Raw genomic sequence first — 14877 nt, forward strand, 5'->3', positions numbered from 1 at the left:
TGAAGGCAATTATGTTTCTGTGTCATGAAAATATCTCACAAAGGCATTTTGAAACTTAGATGGCATTAGGAAAGGTTTTAACATTTGCATCAGTCAAGATGGTCTATTATTAGTTCATAGCTTGTTAGATAAATTCTAGATTGTGGATGATACTTTTTATAAGAAAAGTGAAATCGAAATAATTCATCAAATTCTGTAGGCAATTTCTGAAGCAGAAAACACAATCACCAGCACAACAGGATTATTATTCTTGTTTGCTATTCAATTTCTCTTGAATTGTTATAGCTCTAAGCTCTAACAAAGGCTTAGTGTGAACTCTGCTGTTTCCAGGGAAAAAAAATCAGTGTGCACTTGTGCTGTTCTGTACACATGCTGAGTACAGCACTTTCCTACCTGTTTGAAAATTTTTTTAAGTAAATGAACATAATTCAAACTTATAGTGACCTCCAACTTTCATAAATTCCCCTCGGATTTTTAGTTGATTACAGCTGGAATAGAGTTTCAGTAACAAGTGCTTAAGTCCGTGAGCCTGTAAGTTCATAGGTGCTTAAATGTGGGACTTGCCATTGCCCTGAGACTTGTGGCATTTCAAAATCCCACTCTTCAGTGTCAAATTTGACATTAGAAGAAGCCTGGTTCTGAAAACTGCAAAGTTGCCTCCTTTTTCATATACCTTAAGTAAGCTTGGCTTGAAAATTGTTAGCTATTGAGGAGCACTGAAGAACTCAAAATCAGCATTACTTATATATAGATGCTGGGAAGTGGATTGTAAGAATCTAAGTTTGTGACCTCTGAGAAAAAAATAAAAACCAGACTATGCATTTTTAAGGCTTCTTAAAACAATCATGAATACTTGATGTTTTTGAATATCTAATTTGTAATCAAGAGCCCTCTGAATCAGTGGTTAGCATAAGGGTTATAAAATACTCTTCTCTTTATGGGATAGGCATAGATCAAAATTTTTTTTACTTAGTTGTCAAGCACTCACTGGTTAGAATTTCATTTGAAAAAAATCCATTGAAACTTTTGCTTTTGAGCTTTAAAAGCCAACAGTCAACATTCATTCAATGTTTGGGTTTTATTCCTCTCCTCAATCTTGCAAATAAAAGCTTCACAATCTGACCATCTCAATGTGAGGTCCTAAATTGGCCATTTTGAGCCATAGCAGTGGTATTTGCAAAAATATCCATTTTTTTCACTGCAATGGTGGCATGCCCATATTTTTCCAGACTGGCTAGCTCCCCATACAAACTGGTGTTTAAAACTTATGCTGCCTTCCAGTCCACACAGCAATGTTGCTAGTGCTGGTGTGAATTCTTGCAGTATTTGTACTTGCTTGTAGAACAGCTTTGCTTTAAGCAAAGCAGAAAGCCAATTACTGTTACTTATTTATACATTTGCTTTTATGTTGTAAAATGAATTTATAGAAATGCTAGGATAAAGCCAGTGCTAAGACCTCGGAATAAGCCAGTCATGAATTATTATAAAATTTCTTTTATTCTGTCATCCCTTAGAAACATTTCTTCCTGACAGGACTTGCAGTATAGCCCTCAACACCCTGGGAAGGGAGTAGTGAAAAATTCTAATTTTATTCCACTTTTCCTGTTTGCATTTCCAAAATCAAACAGTTTCCTAGATAGTCACTAGAAAAGCCCACTTTTCTTGATGTTAACCCTTAATGTGCTGTGGGTGTTTCTGTTGCCAGTCCTGGTGGGACTCAGGTGACCAGCAAGTCCTGCTCTGACTGGTGCCATGTGTATCTATCTTTGCATTTATCTTGAAATATCTGGTCAAGAAATTTTCAAGGGGAAATGGCAGGGATGGGGTCCTTAGTATTTATCTCTGTTTCTCACCAGGCAACTCTATTGTAAATTAGAAAAAAGAAGTTCTTCCCAAGCCTAGGTTGTTTTTTTTTTTTTTTTCCCCTGCCTGTGATGGTAAGAGGTAAGAGTTTTCCCTGTCTTTATCTCGACCCATGAGCTTTTCCATCTTATTTTCTCCCCATCCTGTTGAAGTGGGGAAGGAAGAGACTGGCTGGCTGGGCAGCTGGCAGCCAGCCTAGGTCAACCCACCACACTATTTTAGTTGCCATAAATGACAATAAAGTTTTTTCTTCTGTGAAAAATGGAATACTGTAGAAAGAATAACTTACACCCCACATTTTTGTGCCCTGCTGGCTTACCTGAGAAGAAAATTCCTTTGAAATTTAGTTGATAAATCTGAGTATATTTATACACAGAATTCCTTTCACACTCTTGAAAGTGCAATGCATAGTACTGTAAGTACAAAAGTTTTTGTCTTCTTTTAGTAAAATATAAATTACCTTTTTCAGATAGTTGAAGATGTTAAATTAGTTAAAAAAAAAAAAGGAAAAGTACTTATAGACAAACCACAGAATACTGAGAAAGCCTTGTAATTGTTGGGTTTTGTCTTTAAATTGTATTCAAGTTTATTGTGTTATCTCTTTCATAGTGCAGTGCCTGATTATTCCTGAGCTGAGAATGTCCAGGATTTCAAAATTTGTGAAATGTGTTTTTTACTCTCATTTAAGCAGAGCATCCTATTAAGCAAGCAAAGGTTGACCTCAAGAACATTCTAAAAGGGATAAGATCCCAGAAGTAGGGGGAAAAAACACCCACTTTTGTATGAAAGCCTTCCTTTTCACTCCAGGACATCACCAATAGCTGGGAACTCTTTCTATTTTCAATCTTTTTCCTTTAGCGTAGGAAAAAACTTGGTACCTTAGCCAAAATATTTAAACACCACTAATTTCAAAACATTAATCTGTGATCCTTTTGTAGTCTCTGTGTGGTACTGAAAAGTAGGGGAAGGAAACAAACAAACAATAGTTTTCATTTGTCACCCTGAGCTGTGACTCTGCCCCTCCCTCCCGCATTTGTCTCGCCACTGAGTAACTGAACTTACAGCATTGTGTAACTTTCATTTCTGTGGAGGCTTGTTATATTAGAAAAATTGTTCCAAAGAAAGCAACAATTATGACATAAGCACATCTGGCTCTTGCAAATTATTCTTTATTAAGCTTTCATTTAATTACATGTGCTGAAAGGTCTGCTTTTGATTACTGTAATTTTTTTTATTTGTCCATCTGAATGATAGTAATGTTGGAAATTACATACAAACCACCTGGCTTTTTTCTCACTAATAAGGCAAAGTTTATGTAGATCTATGTGTAGAAGAGGGATTAAGATCTTCCCTGTTTATGGCAGAAGAATTATTCATGATGCTAATTCAAGGTGAGGGTTTAAGTTTGGTCAATGGAAAGAAATTGAACCAATACAGTTTTGTTCAGTAAACACTTTTTATTGGTTGGAATTGTTTATTTTAATATAAAAGTATTTTATTATATTTCAGTTAAACTTTTTGAAAAGCTCCACTAGAGTTTTTTGTACTTCCATCACTATTTACAGGAATTTTTAAGGCCTAGATTCATTATTGGCATTCATAGAAGATTTATCACTGTACACACAGATGAAGACATACCTTGTTAGCCATTTTAACTTTGCCTTTTGGTAGGAAACCATTCCTATTGCAGCTCCCAGTAAAGTTTCTGGAGTTAGTGGTTAATTTCTAGGTAAGAATAGAAAGACCTGGATTACTGTTGTTTCTGACAAGAGCTTATACCTCCTTTTCATAAACAGCCATATAATTTTACCAATTTTGATTTTAACATTCAGGCACAGTGTAACTTTTTGCTCAATACCACGACCATCATTATGAAGGAAAAAAAAAATCAAGAAAAATCAGCAAAAGTCAAATGAAGAAAAAAGATATTGGTGTTTGGGAGTTTTCCAGTCTTTCTTTATTTTTTGTCTTTTTGCAAATAGCAGGAAGGGAAGCCACAAACAAGAGCTGAAAAAGATCCTTTAAGAGAAGAAACACCAGAAAAAAAAAAGTACATTTACAGCTTCTTTTTTTAGGAGTATTGCAGGAATATATGTATATCTTCTTGTCTTCCAGCAACTGTATGCAGCTCAGCTGGCAAGCATGCAAGTTTCTCCTGGAGCCAAAATGCCATCTACTCCACAGCCACCAAATACAACAGGGGCACTTTCACCCACTGGGATGAAAAATGAGAAGAGAGGGACCAGCCCGGTAACTCAAGTTAAGGTATTTCTCAGTAAAGAAAAGAGTCGGTGTTTGAGAAGGACAGTGAAATCAAATGGTCTCTGTAATTGTTTCACAGTTGGAAGTTGAGCCACGTTACAGTTCTTCAATATTCAAATAAAAAGTTCCATTTCAATGCTGTATTATCAGTATAGAGAAGGGAAGAGAATGCATTCACTTCTTGTTTCCAAAAATACCAGGCGTCCCTCTTCCTACCACAGGCAGCACAACAGATTCATCAGTAAAATGTGATATTTTCAAGATTTCAGTTTGTAATCTGGTAACACGCATAAATGGCATCCATTTCATGAATTGTTTCACATTGAACTCTTGAGTATCTCAAAATGTGGTGCTGGCTTATATTGTTAGGGTAAGAGAGAGACTGTAGAGCTTCTAATTATTTTACCAATCTCTAGCTGTACTTAATTCCACAATTTTGGAAAAGCCTCCCATAAAAAGAATATGTAAGTCAGGGCTCTGGGGAAAACATTGTGTTGCTGCAGATTGATTTGACTTTTGCTGATTTCACACAGCTGCTGACAACCGTGCTGCTCCTCGCTGGTTTTGCGCCATCGCCGAGTGCTTGTGCCTGCTTATTCTCACTTGCTTGGAACCAGGCAGCTACAACATGGCATTTGCCAGGAGCCTGGAATGAGTGTTGTGCTCCCTGTGAAACCCGTGGAGCAGCCAGTGCCTTTGGGTGGGACTGCCTGGCTTCTCCTGCTGGGTTCTCCCAGGGTGGTTCCGGATTTCATGAGACCAAACAGGCTCAGAACGAATTTACTCCAAACTGTACAAAAAAATCAGCATTCAGCTATTTTACCAATTTGAATGATAGAGATATAAATGCAGAACTGTTAAAATAGATCTAAAGGTGGCAGGTAGTGACTTTGTGGGTAGAGAGAGGGAATATGTTTGGTTTTTTTGCTGGCTGCTAGCACCTTACAGGCAAACAGTCCTTAGCTTCAAACCAGCCTGAGAAAATTTTACTCACTTGGGGTGGTGGTTTCTTTTTTTTTTTTTTTCACATTTTTTGACATGAGAGTAAAATATCATTTGTTTTTTTCATTATCATCAATCATCGTGGTAAAGTGTGGGTGAGTAGATATTTCTGCCTGGGCTGATAAATTTCCATGACACTTTTTTGCTAGGCTGAGAGTACTAATAAATAAAAACTATTCCATTATGGCCAGATCTAACATTTATTTAGCAAAGCATTCACTTTACTGAGCTGTAGATGTGTATTTGTCTAATATTTTACCTCTTGTAATCCAATGCCAGGCTTGAGAGCAGTCAGGGAAATTTACCACATATGCAGAGTTTGCTACAGTCAATACAGAAGCCACCAAAAGCAAAGCCCAACTGTTCCAGCAAAGTTGCCATAGTATAGTGATACCTAACACCAGTGATTTATGGCATTGAGAATATACTACTGACTACTTTAATGTGAAAAAGTAATTTTGGGAGTGAGCGAGCCAAATGGACCTACACCAAACCAAACCTTTACTGTATGAGTCAAATTTTCCTTGGTTAAATTCAAGCACATATCTTCTTGAACCAAGGCCAATACCATTCCAGGTTTGTAGCCAGCTGAGTCCTGTTACAAAATTGACCACATGCAAATTCTTGGGGGTTTCCCTACATAATGTAACTTGAATGGACTAAAGTATATGTTAATAAAATTGAAGTCTTTTTATGGTTATTTTTACTAAGCACACTACTGCATTCAGAATATTAAAGATGAACTACAAGTGCTTTGTGTGGACAAATACCAATAGCTAATGAAGAAATTATTAATAGGGTATTAATAGCAGTACCTATATTCAGTCTTTGCAGATTCTTACCTTTGTTAGACATGACAGTTTTGATGGTCATGCATTGCTTAACAAATCCTCTATATTTTCTCTGTTTTTAAGCAGTTTGTATAAACTACATGCATTATTTACAGAACTAATGGAATTATTTTACAGAAATCAGACCTTTCAAAAAGTAATGATAGGTTTTCCCTAAGTCGGTGACCAGAGTGTTTTCTGGCTTTTTGGTTGCCTTGCAGAAATGAGAATGCTGTCCATGTAGTACACACAAACAGGTTCTGGTGGTGTTTAGAGTTCTTTCACGACTGGATCAGTACTAGACGGAAAACTATTTAAAAATTGAACTCTGTAGCATAGATTTGTATGTGCGCATGTTCACAGTACTTAGCCTGGTCTGAATGGGGCTCTGAACTCTTGGAAAAGTTTAGGGAAGCCACTTTCTGTCTGTGCAAGGAAAGAGGTTGCATGTAAGCATGGCCACAAAGCACCAGGCTGGACTCTGTCCCTTGTACCTTCGAGCTTCTGCTCTCACCTGGACACTGAAAGGGTGTGGACGTTTGTGCACACTCCGAGGCCAGGAAGAATTGAAATGTCATGCAGTTTTCTGGGGAAAGTTTAAAGCTGAAGATACAATGGCATTATAAATACCTGTTTGTTATGTTTTCCTGTTTAATGCATTTTGTGTGACCAGATGTACTTTGCTAAATCACTGCTTGACAGTAAGGAGAATGGAAAAGATGAGATAATGTGATGTATTATTGTGTTTCGGCATAATTCTAAGCTTCAAAGTGATCAGTGCAGTGTTCTAAAATATGAACAATATTCTCTTACATCCAGCATAATTCTGCTCTGGGCATATTTTAAATGAGAGATCTGTCTTACTGGGCTCTTTTACTACAGAAAATCACCATTTCACAGATTTTCAAGTGCTCTGTCTTGCTTAATGTATTAAGTGGAAGGAACAAGCTCAAAGAATGGGAAGAAGGTTGCACTGCAAATGTTTATACTTATCAAAGAAATTAATTGCTTGAATAAGTCTTCTTCAAAAAGTGGAGATATTTTTAAATGGACCTACTCTACTTGTTTCTACAGAAACAAGACATATGTGAGAAAGATTTTCTTCCACATTGCATATGAAAAGTATCAAAACATATAAAAGTGCTGATACTAGATTTACACACCCTTAAAAAAGGTTCCTTGTCTTAATACAAATAAAACACACAGATATACTAAAGGTTGAATGCAGCAGAAATAACTACAGAGTATGGGAATAATACAGAAGTATCAAACAAAGAGCAGAATAGCAGTTATGCGGAAAATATTTTTGATTTTACATAAATCTGTCAAAAACATGACATTTGAATATTAAAATATCGTAAAATATGCAAAATTAAATAATAGAAAATAAGATACATTTTGAAATGCCTATAGCATGTAGTCATCACCCTAGTAAGTAAAGGAATTTGAATTCAATGACATTCTTATCTCCTATTATGGGGGACCAGCATAGATTGTTTCACTAAATAAAACATGCACTCTGAATTAGATGCATGGAGTGTATAAGCTAGCAGCAGCTGTAAATGTGGGCCAAAGAGCTGTCAGGGTTTTCAAATGATTCTTTCATAGTAGTACTTCTGATTCCTTAGTTTCTAATACATTTAAAAATAAGCTACATAACTTATTTTTATAGTGCCAGGAACTTTTCAAATAGAACCAGTGCAAAAGCGTTACTGAGCTGCTGGAAATTTTAAATAATTCTTTGTAAATGCCCTAGGTTAATTTAGATCTCCGAAAACACATTAGGAAATTAAGCTGTAATGTGAGCTAATTCAAATTTTAATTTGGCAAAAAGAATGATCCAGTCACATAGTTAATGTAAATAAGAAGCATAACACAGAGAAATTAATGAGGTTTCCTTTGGTTGAATCTTAAAGGAGGCAGATAATTAGCTTCTTTTGTTATTATTGCTGTGGAATGTGGTATTGTCTTCGAGGTGTAAAGTAACTGCTGCTTGCAAAATGATGAGTTCATTTGTCTTTTCCTAATAGTTATTTACATTAAACTCTTGCAGGATGAAGCAGCTCAGCCTCTGAATCTCTCAGCCCGACCCAAAACAGCTGAACCTGTCAAATCCCCAACATCTCCAACACAGAATCTCTTCCCAGCCAGCAAAAGCAGTCCTGTGACAGTGACGAACAAGAGTGGCATCCCCAGCCCACTCAGTGGGTCTCTGGGAAGAGGATCCTCTTTAGGTAACTAATCTGTCCTAGGGAAAGGAGAAAATAGGCAAGTTTTCAGCATGAAATCCCAGCCTGAGCACACTTAGTTTTGAATTAAGTAATTGGGCCTATATTTCTCTTTAAAATGGAAAAAAAATATATAGTGAAGATTTTCAAAGAATGCTCAAAAGCTAAAGTTTTACAACAGTACCCAAAAATATGTGGCAGAGTGTGAGAAATACAGGAAAGAAATAAATAATGTAGGATATACATACAAATATACATACATAAGTAAATAAAGATAGGTATATCAAACTTGTAAAACAGGTTTGTATGAATATCTCTCCTAAAGGTGTCTACTGGGTGTATACACACAAAGTTAACTTTTAAATTTTGACTTCTGGATCAAAAAAAAAAACCCTATCTTAGAATGCCCATAGAGCCTCACTAGATAATAGGTAGATTTTTTTATTTAAATAAATACAGAAAGGCATCAGTCCAGCCAGTTTATGTTATTATTTGATCATGTTTTTATTATTTGACCATATTTTTATTATTTGTTTGCCCATCTGTCAGGATTTTATTAATTCATATGGGTTTGACCTGTGTTCAAGATTCTTTAAGCTTATTAAGTGATGAAACAAAATTGGTCTGAAAACTATGTATGAAGACTACTTTAACCAGTCAAGAAACAGAATCAAGAGCTGCAAAATGTAGATGATCAGCCCTAAAGTTCAAACAGTAAATTTTAACAGTGACTAAATACTTACTACAGACCACTTATTCACAATCTGTAGCTCAAGTGTACTTGTAAAATATATAGAAACACTTATGAATAATGAATAGATATGTTAAATACATATATCAAATATATAAAAATTATGGGTTTTTTTCCATTCCCAAACACTTGGGAACATCATGATCTCTGAAAGACATTTTCTGCAACTAGCTAGATACTCTACCTGTCAATTTATTTGCAACTATCACTGCATTATCTTACATTAGAAAGCGAAGTATCAATCTGAAATCCTAGACCATTCAAGAGAAAGGACCACAGAAGACAAATAGTGCCTAAGGCAAAAATATTTTTCGTATAAAGTCATAAAAAATTTTTGTCTCAATCCTTAAGCATAAAAAAAGATAGGGAGACATTACCAGAAATCAGCAAGCCATGTAAGAGCTTTAGCTACCTTTCTCTAAATAAATTTAGATGATTACAAATCTAAATCTCTTTAAAAATCACGCACATATGGTTCCCAACTTCTTTACCATCCAGAATGGAACTTACTTGCTGAAACAGTTCAGAGCATTGGAAACTTTCCTTTTCCTCTAATTCATTATTTTTTTTTTGGAGAGGCATGTTTCATTCAGACAGAAAACATCACCAGTCCCTCTAAAACATCACAATTTGCATCTCTTCTTACTTAGGCCACAGTATTAAATTAACCATCTGGTTCACAGAATAAAGTGTGAGAAACACCTAATCATTTTTATGTTAGAATAATTCAGGGTCTGTCGAGGTTGAATTTTCTGTTTTGCTCAGCTGAACTTCAGTGAGATTAAAAGATATAAAAATTATTTTTGAAGGTTAATTCAAAATCTTAGCCTTTTTTGGTTGTTGTTTTGGATTTAGTTTTTGGTGTTGTGGTTTTTTTATTTTTTTAATAGTAGACGGTCAGTAAGTCAGTAAGCACACAAAACTAACAAATTCAGAACTTTTATAAAAGACATTTGCTGGTCAGGCAGATGCACAGGTCACACAAAAACTGTGTGATTGCTCAAAATTCCCTAGCTAGAATATATATGCACAAACCTATCCATGTGTAGTCTAGAGAATACTTCCATGTAGGAAAAGGTTGATTAGAGTTTTATCACAGCAACAAAAAACAAACAGTCACAAAATAATTGCTGTCTTTTTCTCTCAGATCCAAAACTGTATCTGGGGTACTCATCTTCATGAATGCATTGTAAGATGTAACAGGAATGCTTGCCTGCATTTCATGCTTGTTTAAAAGTTTCTTCGTGTTCAGAGTGATAGAAAGAAAACTGTTTTTTTCTCTACTGATTTAGAGATTTATAACCATTTTATCATGATAATGAACTTTGTCCCCAAAAAGTAAATGTGAGAGCTGTTTCTGAAATAGAAATGGAAATTTTAACACCTGGAGTGATGGTTCTCTCTTTAAAGAAATTCTAAGAATTGACTTAGAGTGTCATTGCCAAGTAAACATTGTTTTCTCCTTTGTTAATTTCATTAATTATTTTCAATACCTCAAAAGGCTTCCAGTTTAAGCTTCAGAATACTGTTGTTTTAAACACATATTTGAGTCCATGAGTATGCTCAGATAGCTCCATCTCAGGGTGTGTCAAGACCTCAATGTTTGTATTTCTAACAGAGAAATAAATGCCTGGGCTTATCAATTACTTCAGTAGAGTAATTCAGCCTTCAGACAATTGCCACTCCTCCTTCTGCAGATCTTGGTTGGGAGCAGTTCTAAGAGTGTGAGAGCAGAGTTCTTACCCCAGATTCCAATTTGGATAATTACCTGAATAAAATGTGTTCTCTGTTTATAGATATCCTTTCCAGTCTTAATTCACCTGCCCTATTTGGGGACCAGGACACAGTAATGAAAGCCATTCAGGAGGCTCGAAAAATGAGAGAGCAAATCCAAAGAGAACAGCAGCAGCAACAGCAGCCTCATGGTGTTGATGGAAAATTGCCCTCCATGAATAACATGGGTCTAAACAACTGCAGGATTGAAAAGGTAATGCCTCCCCTTTCCCCACAGTCTGTCACTCACTCTTCTCTTCCCTGCAAAACAGATTCTTATTTTTATATGAGATTTCTTTTTAGAGCTTTTAGCCATCTCTGATTTCATGTTAAATACACCTTGTCATTTTGCAGTGCTGTGCTACAAACTTCTCTAGGTTTACATCACAGCATTCAAACCCACAGTCCTGTGCACTCGTGATGAAGCTGTAAGCATGCACATAGAAACATGGAAAAGGGGCTGGTTTTGAAGCTTGTGGTCACCAGATTTTGAATTGTGCTCTTGAGAATAGCTGGATTGATAAATACAGCTCAAAGGGCAGTTCTGTATTAGCATGGTTGAGTATTACAATGCCAGCATATGAATTTGAGTGTGCTCAAATCTGTGGTTCAGGTGCAACAAAGTACTCAAGCTGAAAGTGGTTGCATTTGGCTCTCAGCTGTAGTTGGAAGTTAGAGACCAAAATTCTTTGTTGAATCTCCGGTGTTGAATCACTGAAATGAGATGGCACACTAGAGTAAAAGGTAGAAAATGTTAGGATAATGGGACCAGCGCTGGACTGAGCAGGATGTGATCCAGCTTACAAAATAGCAACCTGGGACCATATTCAAAAGGTGAGGAGCAGTTTCTATCACACTTGCTTTAAGGACCAGTCAGAGGACAAGGAAGACTCTTTTAAAATTCCTTGTACCTGTGTTCTGTTCTGTGGCCTTTCTGAGATCTTCAGGATCTGCTCCAGCAGCAGGTCTCTGCATATACACCAGGGCAAGAGAGCAGGGGATCTGGTAACTGGCTGAGAAAAAAGGCAGCCCTTTGGATGGAGAATGCTTCCCTGTTAGCTTCTCTAGAGGGGCCATGGGCTGCAACAAATACAGCACACAAGTTATTTTTCACCACTGACACAAAACCAGTTACATACCGCAGTATTTATTCCCATTAACTAGAAAGGTAAAAGCACTATCCCAGTAATCACTAAAGCTTTGGCAAATAGAATGGTTATGATGCAATTTAGTAAGCAATGGAAAGAAAACTGACACATTAATTAGCCTATACAGCAACTAGTGTTTCAGACTAATTTTTAAAATACTCCAAAACAACAGGTAGTTCCAATGCCTGTAAAAATTCCGCGATTCTCTCTATCAGAGGGTAGATTCTTTGTTTCTTGGGTGAGGGAGGGAAGATCATATTTTAGCCCAAAGACTAACAGGAATTTTGTGTCCAGGTTGAGTATAAGACTCAGCAGAATATTAACTATAACTTAAATGATGAATTTGACGATATGCTGAACTTTTCTCACCCCCAAGGGAATGCTTGGTGAGTGTTTTGTAGCAAGGCACAGAAAGGTAAAGAAATGTCATAAACAGACCCATTAAAGATTGATACACACCTTTTAATTGCATTTTATATTTTTGCTTGATAGTTTCTTTACTGCACTCAAAACAAGAGAAAGGCTTAGCATCTGTTAAAAAAGATTTGTTAAAATGTTTCCATACAAGATAAAAAATTCTTTTCCAAGTCAGATTCAGTGTCTAATAAATACTTATTTCTGCTAGTATTAGTTGAAGTGTCATAATTGAAAACCCCATTTAATACAAGTTGATACTATGAAAAAATATAGAAATGAATAACTGATCAAGCAGGCTGTATTCAGACAACACTCTAATTGTAAACTCAGTGTTTGTCTTAACTAATCAAGAGGCAGGATACTAAAGCCCAGGTTATAAAAATAAAATAAATGTCACATATATGATCAGTACTAAGAGTTTATAAAATTACGCTTATTTTAAAATTTATGAGTTTCAGTGGCTTGACATTTAAAAATATCTAATATGCTATAAGGGCTATTAAAAGAATTCTTAACATTTGATTTCACTTTGAAAAATAAGTATAAAAATGGCATCCACTTACTTATTGACTCTCTTCCCTGCGTATTTTCAGTATCATGTTTGTGTCTTGTATTCGATATAACAAGTTTCTATTTCATCTTTCACCCTTTAAAGCAGAGTCAGTAAATATTTCAGTGAATAATCTGAAATTTCTACTTTGTGCCGGTTACTAGCAATACACAGATTGATGCACAGCTTCCAGATTGAGGTTATACATCAGGCAGTCTGAGCAAAAAAATATTTTCTTTTGCTTGCAAATATAGCAGAGTGAATGGGAACTCTTTAACAGATACAAACAACATCATTCTCAAATGCCATCTTTTATGAGGAGGCTTTTCATTGTAGCACTTGCAACTTTTAAAACCTCAGAATAAAACAGCAGCAGGGAAATCTGTTGTTAAGTCTCTCAGTGACCTTATGTAGTCCTGCTGGGTTTATTTATTGTAGCAGGTACTACAGAACAATTAAGGCAGGAAAAGCTTGTAGTATGTGCTCTGGTTTTACCTTTGGTTCGCTGGCCTGTTGTCCTTGCTCTGCAGATGTGAGAAAAGGCAGGGGTTGCAAAAGAACAGGATATAAATCAGTCATTTTCAATGATGGTATATCCCCACTCCTATCCTAAAGAAAATAAAAGTATTAATTTGGTCATGAATACTAAGAAAATGTATTTATATTTTATAGCAAGCATAAAATGCATTAAAACCAGAAGCATCCTTCACACAAAGAAGAATTCTAGAACACTCTTCTTTCCCCCTTCACCTTCTGCCTTTCAATTTTTACATTATGACTATACTTTTTTACTCTAAAAATGATGGGCAGGATGGTCAAAATGGAGGTGGGGGAGCAGGAATGCTAGATCACTTCAATTAGAGAAACATAATTTTGAAATAATTGTATGCCAAGAAAACTGCGTATAGTTTTTGTCATAATCCCAGTGAAGCTTTGATAACAGTTGCAATTTTGGATTGGTTTCTTTTGAAGAATCAGAACCCTGTGTTTTCAGGACCAAATTTTCAGATATTGGCTTCAGGTAATTAGACTTGTAGAAATGAGTAGCTGGAAGCTGGCACCAGAAAAAGATGACAAATTAATTGCCTGCAGCTGGTTTAAAAAAGCTATTGAGTTCTGGTCAGTTACTGGTCTTCAAGTTCAGATAGTTGGTAATAGTTTGTTGTGCAAATGATTGCGCTCACAAAATTATGTACATAACTTCAAAGCCTGGGCTTAGGCCTTTTAGAAAATGTGTCATTTAAATCTCAGAAAGCTTTGTATTTGGTTACAGACACAGAATTGAAAATTGCGTGTGTTCATATTCTGCTGTTCAAAAAAAAATCTACAAAGCTTTAAAAGTGCTCACAGAGATTCACTCATCAGAAAGACCAAAACAAAAACATGCAGCACTCTGGGACAGCCTAACTTTGTCATTTGGCAAAGTATTAAGGTTAGTTTATACTTCTGAAATGATACCATTCTGTGGAGTTATTTGAGTTTGTGTGCTGTTGTGGGTCAGGACAGGCAGGTAAGCACCATGCAGCCACTCACTCACTCCCATCAGTGGGATGGGGAGGAGAGTCAGAAGGGTAAAAGAGAAAATTTGTGGGTTGATTAGTATAGTTTAATAAGTATAGCAAAAGCTGTGCATGTAAGTAAAGTAAACCAAGGAATTAAGTGATTATTTCCCACTGCCAGGCAGATGTTTAGCCATTCCCAGGAAAGCAGGGCTTCAGCACAAATAAGTGACATGGGAAGACAAATGCCAAAACTTCAAACATTTTCCCCTTCCTTGTTCTTCCCCCAGATTTTATTGTTGAGCATGATGTCATATGGTGTGGAATATCCCTTGGGTCAGTTGGGGTTAGCTGGCCTGGCTCTGCCCCCTCTCAAAGCTTGGCACACCCCCAGCCTCCTCTCTGGCAGAGCAGCATCAAAACCAGAAAAGATCTTGCTGTAGAAGCCCAGTTCAGCAATAGGTGAAACATCCCTGTGTTATCCAGCACTTTTTCAGTCACAAATCCAAAACTCAGCACCGTGAGAACTAAATTTAACCCTGAGCCTAAACCAG

General features: G+C 36.3%; 1 protein-coding gene across 8 annotated transcripts in view; it reads left to right on the forward strand.

Moving 5' to 3' along the window:
- Positions 1–14877, forward strand: part of SOX6 (SRY-box transcription factor 6) — a 373678-nt gene that overhangs the window by 302085 nt on the left and 56716 nt on the right. For 7 of the 8 annotated variants that reach the window (XM_032112424.1, XM_032112416.1, XM_032112420.1 and 4 more), the window contains 3 exons: positions 3979–4128; positions 8011–8191; positions 10733–10923. In XM_032112424.1, coding sequence (XP_031968315.1) covers positions 3979–4128; positions 8011–8191; positions 10733–10923 — 522 coding nt within the window. The remainder of the gene's footprint in view (positions 1–3978; positions 4129–8010; positions 8192–10732; positions 10924–14877) is intronic. The other variant, XM_032112422.1, reaches the window with a different exon arrangement.

Source organism: Corvus moneduloides, chromosome 6 (assembly GCF_009650955.1).
Source record: "Corvus moneduloides isolate bCorMon1 chromosome 6, bCorMon1.pri, whole genome shotgun sequence".
Classification (NCBI taxonomy): domain Eukaryota; kingdom Metazoa; phylum Chordata; class Aves; order Passeriformes; family Corvidae; genus Corvus; species Corvus moneduloides.